This window comes from Alosa sapidissima, chromosome 18 (assembly GCF_018492685.1).
Source record: "Alosa sapidissima isolate fAloSap1 chromosome 18, fAloSap1.pri, whole genome shotgun sequence".
Taxonomy (NCBI): Eukaryota; Metazoa; Chordata; class Actinopteri; order Clupeiformes; family Clupeidae; genus Alosa; species Alosa sapidissima.
The window spans coordinates 24,014,203-24,020,923 of NC_055974.1; the positions used below are offsets into that span (position 1 = coordinate 24,014,203).

Below are 6,721 nucleotides of genomic sequence, written 5' to 3' on the forward strand. Positions count from 1 at the left end.
GCCACATATTTGCTCCATCCATTCACTAAACCAGCTGATTCTAATTGGCATAGCTCCTCAGCTAGGTAGATGAGCTAATTAGAGAAATCAGTGTTTAATTTAAGTATACATACAGGTAAAACCAATACATGGTAGGACTTTTAAACCTCTGCAATTTATGATTACGGTGAAGATCAGGTTGGATTTGATTGAGGTGATGTTTAGTAATTGTTCAATTAAGCAAGCCTACCCCCCCCCCCCCCCCCCCACACACACACACAGCTGTTCTAAAATCAGTGTAACCTAGTGACTTATTGCTTTTCTAAAACAGTTACTGCATATATCTAGCAAGATTTCATAAAATGAAGGCACAGCAACGAGAAATGTAACAATGTATTCATAGATAATCACTCTTCCACCAAGAAATATATATAATCTATCAGAATGGTTGCCAAGCAACATCGAGACAGCTCTAACTTTTGTATCAATTTGTAGTGACGCAGTAATATAGAATGAAATGTGATTATAGGATTATAGGGTTATGCTAGATTTTACAACACTATCGGACGTGATTCAGCCAATATAAATCTTAATATAAACGGAACTATCCGTTTTAGAACAACAATTTCACATTCTGAATTTTAATCTTAACAGATGATCTATTTAAGTCACTGTGGGCGGGTAGGGCCTAATGTGTTATCAAGAAATCTAACAAAGAAAAAAATAATGCTATTACACACATTCTTTACTTGTAGACAATAGTGCAAATACAAACTACAAATACAAAAACATCTGAAACAAAGATTCAGGGGCCTAAACCATTGGTAAACATAACAAAGAAAACAAGAATTGTACGGTTATGGGAACATTTGTATTTTGTGTTGGTGACATCAAAAACATATGTTACATTTCAGAGAGTTAGCGATGTGCTTCTATCAGAGATCTACTGGGGTACATGTTTTCACCTGCTATGCGCAACCACGTCATGAGACGGCTGTTGGTGGGTGTATATGTGTGTGTGTGTCTGTGTGTGTGTGTGTGAGAGAGAGCGAGAGAGAGAGAGAGAGCATATTTTTTCATTGTCAGATGTTATCAGATCGACATGGTTGAGTGTCTGTGCCCTTGAGTGACGGCAAGTTCAGAAGTTTAGGTTACTCTCTCTTTGTCTGAACGCAAGCACAAACACAAACGCACACACACATTTTAATGCATTTATTTGGACCTAAACAGATCCACACATTGATGGAAGTATATTATACACTTAGTCAGATACTATATGATCAAACACAGAATGCATTATGCTACTTTCATTCTTTCTGCACTCGTGATTATGGGTAAACATGGCGTGCGATGTGTGATGATGTGTGTTTGTATAACCCCCCCCCCACACACACACACACCCACACAAGTTCACAAGTTCAAATCAGATGAGCCTCGCTTAAGGAAAGCAGGGGTGTGTAGTTGGCTGATGATGATGACAGAAACCTCCTTCTCCATGGGCTTGTGGAACTGTCAATCCGCAGTCAACAAAATCGACTTCATAGCTGGCTATGCCAACCACCTTTCGTTGGAACTCCTTGCTCTCACTGAGACTTGGATCAAACCAGAGAACACTGCCACCCCGGCTGCACTCTCCACTAACCTTACACTATCCCACACCCCTCGCCTATCTGGACGAGGAGGCGGGACGGGCCTGCTGATCTCCAACAAATGGAAATTCACCCCGCTACTGCCTTCAAACAAATATGTCTCATTCGAATTCCATGCCATCACAGTGATCGCCCCAGCAAAACTCTACGTGCTGGTCATCTACCGCCCTCCAGGCCAACTAGGCGACTTTATTGACGAACTTGACACTCTGCTATCCTCCATCCCTGAGCATGACTGTCCGCTTCTTGTTCTCGGTGATATGAACATCCACTTAGATGCCCCAGGCTCAGCGGACTTTTTGGCCCTGGTCCACTCCTTTGACCTCAAACTGGTTCAAAGCCCACCGACTCACAAAGCTGGCAAAGAGCTTGACTTGATCTTCACTCGGAACTGCAGCACAGACACCCTCATGGTGACGCCTCTCCATCTTTCTGACCACTTCTTCATCCAGTTCAACGTCAGCCTGTCAGAACAGCCTCCGGCTCCTCAGCCGATGGTCACGTTCCGCCGCAACATCCGGAACCTGTCTCCAACGCACTTCTCCTCTGTGGTTGCCTCCGGTCTACCTCCACTCAACACCTTCTCCTCTCTGGAGGTTAATGAAGCCACTGACTCGCTCTGCTCCACACTGACCTCGTGTCTAGACGAGCTGTGCCCTCTTACCACAAGGCCAGCTCGATCCAAACATTCTCATCCATGGCTAAATGATACCCTCCGATCGCAGCGCACCAAACTCAGAGCCGCGGAGAGGAAATGGCACAAATCCAAACTAGCTGACGACCTCAAAAACTACCAGACACTCCTGACCTCCTTCTCAGCCAGCATCACTGCTGCTAAGACTGCTTTCTATCATGACAAAATCAACAGCGCTACAGACACTCGAAAACTTTTCTCAACCTTCAAATCGCTACTCAACCCTCAGCTGCCTCCTCCTCCATCCAGCCTTACTGCAGATACCCTCGCCTCATTTTTTACAAACAAAGTGGCGGCAATCAGCAGTCAATTCTCTACATGCCCACTCAACGCATCTGACTCAGATACCGCACTCCTACAACCTCTAGGGACTGCTGGAACATCTTTTTCAGCATTCACGCCTCTCTCCGAGAGTGAAGTGTCCAGACTCCTGACATGCAGCCGTCCTACCACATGCTCGCTGGACCCTATACCTACGAGCCTACTTCAGTCCATCAGCCCGACCATCGCTCCAGCTATCACACATGTGATCAATGCCTCGCTAACCTCCGGCACATTTCCAACAGTGTTCAAAATGGCCCGGGTAACACCGTTACTTAAGAAAGCTTCTCTCAACCCTGCTCAAGTCGAGAACTACCGCCCTGTCTCACTACTGCCTTTCCTATCCAAAGGCATTGAACGAGCAGTCTCCAAACAGGTCTCTGACTTCCTTTCACAGAACAACCTTCTGGATCCAAATCAGTCTGGGTTCAAAAGCGGCCACTCTACCGAAACGGCTCTGCTGTCTGTAACAGAAGCCTTAAAAGAAGCCAGGGCGACCGCTCGGTCATCAGTACTCATTCTGCTTGACTTATCGGCTGCCTTTGACGCGGTTAATCACCGTATCCTTCTCTCTATACTCGCTGACATGGGAATCTCCGGTTCTGCTCTCTCCTGGTTTGAATCCTACCTCACAGGACGCTCATTTAACGTATCATGGCTTGGTCAGCTATCCGCACCTCACCATCTCACCACAGGGGTCCCCCAGGGCTCAGTGCTGGGCCCCCTCCTCTTTGCTATCTACACCACCTCCTTAGGACAGATTATCCGTTCGCACGGCTTCTCATACCACTGCTATGCAGACGACACACAGCTCTATCTGTCCTTTCCACCTGACGACCCCCTGGTTTCAGCACGGATCTCGGATTGCCTTTCAGACATAGCTACATGGATGAAGGCACACCACCTCCAGCTGAACCTCTCAAAGACTGAACTGCTGGTCATCCCAGCTAAACCTACCATACACCACGACATCAACATCAAATTTGACTCCCTGTCTGTTTCACCGACCAGGACTGCAAGAAATCTAGGAGTTGTTCTTGACAACCAACTAAACTTCTCGGATCATGTTGCCTCAGTCGCCCGGTCATGCCGTTTTGCACTCTACAACATACGGAAAATCAGGACTTACTTGACTCAAGATGCTACCCAACTCCTGGTTCAGGCAATAGTCATCTCACGACTCGACTACTGCAATGCCCTCCTGACAGGTCTCCCAGCCTGCGCAGTGAAACCACTTCAGATGATCCAGAACGCGGCGGCGCGCCTGGTCTACAACCAACCCAAAAGGGCACATGTTACCCCGCTGCTCATCCAGCTACACTGGCTACCTATGGCGGCCCGCATCAAATTCAAGTCTCTAACGCTTGCCTACAAAGTAGTCTCCGGTTCTGCTCCCACCTACTTGAATGCCCTCATACAGACTTACACTACCTCCAGACCGCTGCGCTCCTCTGACGAACGACGCCTAGCTCTACCACCGGTACGCTCAAGCCAATCCAAACTTTTCTCATCTGTTGTTCCTCGTTGGTGGAACACACTGCCAGTTCCTACAAGGGCAGGGACATCCTTTTCCACTTTCAAAAAACTCCTGAAGACCCAGCTCTTTAGAGAACATCTACTCTCATAGCAACACTTACAACAAGTCTTACTGATCCTAGCACTCACCAGCCTTTTTAAACTGACAAGTAACTGTTAAAAACAGCACTTACCGACGCACTTACTCTTACTGTACTCTAATGTTTTTTTTAAACTGTCCTAAAATTGTGAGAATTGTTCTAAAACTTACTGTTTACCATGTTGTTAGTCGCTTTGGTTAAAAAGCGTCAGCCAAATGTAATGTAATGTAATGTAATGTAATGATGATGATGATGTTTGAGACAAAGAGCTGGCCCTTGAGGAGGCAAGAGCGGCCGCTCGCCTTTTGATCTCTCGTGAGATCTGACACCAGGACAGTGGGCAACAACACCAGCCGTAGAAACAATCAGAGCAAATGCCTGCCTGCAGACAGACAAAAACATAATTATTTTTTTAACGGCATACGTTGGCATGAATGAGTATGAGATACAATACTCGTGGGAGGATGAGTAAATAGAGGACAAGTATTTACTATCTATTTATTACTTATTTCATTATCTATTTATTACTTATTTCATTATCCATTTATTACTTATTTCATTATCTGTTTTTGCTCTATACACTCTAAACCCAGATTTAGTTGTAATAAATATGTTAGGTGGTCACTACTAATATTTGTGTGTTTTGTAAAAGCTCTATGTCATAACTAAAAGAAATGAGTTGATTGTACTATTTAAGTGAAATATACAGTGCACTGATCATGTTAAGCAGAGACAACGATAAATGTTATGTTTTTGCAAGGCAGAGGAGGGGTCTAAAAAAATTCTACCCATCAACGGTTCCTCCTGCTTCTCAATCCAGATGAATGACTCCATGCCTCGTGCTGCTGTGACAAATAGGCTACTACATCAAATGGTGGGTGAACTTTCTGATGAACTTGTTGAAAAATTCAAATTCTGATGAAATAACCGAAAATTATGTTCAGTTTGACCAATAGTTAGCTAAATGTTTGTTTACGTGATTAACTTACATTAACCTGAGAAAAGTAAGGTAACATTAGCTCCGTTGTTAGCATGCTAGTAGTCTTTCGGACAGTTAGCTCATGGTAGCTACCTTCCATTGGGTGTGTATGCCAGATTATAACAATATCACATATGTTTCCGTGTAAATATACTTGTCTTGGTGCTACTAAGTTTAATTCAGACTTTATCATTGAAATAGGTGTTTCTGTCTGTAGACAGTTTTAGCTAAACATAGCAGCACATGTTGGTTAGCTTTTGGCTAATGTTAGCCGATGTCCATTCACTTATTTGTTGCATTCAAACTTTTATTTCAACTGTGTAAATGAACATGGACTAAAAAATTGTTTTCTTATGTTCTTTTTTATAGGTTCTTCGTCTACAGTGGATGTGGAATATTTATGAGTTTAAATGTTGTTTGTTCATGTTTTATCAATAATAAAAGGCATTCCTATACATTGTGATGAATTTCTTTTAATTTTTTAATAAAACAATTAAATTAATACAGTACCCTAATCTTAAAATAAATAAAAAAACAATAGGCCTATCTACAAAACTTAGTTCATATTTTAATGAATTTGTTAACATGCATTTTAACCTATTATTTTATACAACTGCAACTTCTGAAACAATAAGTTAAGTGAACTAAAGATTTTTAGTAAAGACTACTAATGTAAGCTTAATTTGTCTACAGCATCAACATAAGGTTGTTAGTTGACACAACTAAACATGTTTAGTTTTATGTTTTGTAAAAACTAGAATGGTTTAAGGCAATCGGTTTCCACGCAATTTTCTAGTTCGGGTTTAGAGTGTACTGAGCCCGGTTTTTGAGTGCACCTGAAATATGCAAAACATTCCTATTGTGTGACACATTCATTCCTGTTGTTCAACTATGATTTCAAAGAAGTTTAAAGTAAACAGAATAGCCCTGTAAAAATAAAGGTGTCTAAATGGTTCTTTTCATCATTGCAGACAGACACAAAGAAGCAAGACAAACACACAAAAATACCGGTATACAAAAGGTCAGTCACAACTGAACTTCTCAGGAGCCATTGTTTTTCTTTAGGTGGTACATGGGGCAACTTTTTAAGCAATGTTGCAGGGCAACCACAGAACCAGTACCATGTGTTCCAACTGGATGATCATGATAATTTGTCTACTGATGATAAGGCTCTCAAGAAAAATAAAAGGGTATTTACAGTCGCTGTTCCCGACCTGGCGCCCACTAATGTGACGTCAAAATGACGTTAATTCCCTCTGGTGCGCGACAAATTTGAGCCTCGCGCAGACAGCTCCTGCACAGGCAAATTTTATTCAGTGGTACGTTGGTCGTGCCTGGTTGGTTGTGCATTTAGATCGAAAGCAGGATGGGCTAGAAGCCAGGATCAGGGAGCATCAACCACATTTTTTCATTCATAAATTAAAAAAAAAATTAGATGTTAGCATTCCAACATGTCGGCATTTCATATAGCCTATCCCACATC

At 42.8% G+C, this 6,721-nt stretch overlaps 1 protein-coding gene across 1 annotated transcript in view; it reads right to left on the minus strand.

Moving 5' to 3' along the window:
• Positions 1 to 4,506: 4,506 nt before the first annotated feature.
• The window catches only part of LOC121690327 (PLAC8-like protein 1), a gene marked incomplete at its 3' end in the record, with an annotated part of 7,505 nt that continues 5,290 nt past the window's right edge, over positions 4,507 to 6,721 (minus strand). The window contains exon 3 of the mRNA XM_042070812.1: positions 4,507 to 4,641. Coding sequence (XP_041926746.1) covers positions 4,507 to 4,641 — 135 coding nt within the window. The remainder of the gene's footprint in view (positions 4,642 to 6,721) is intronic.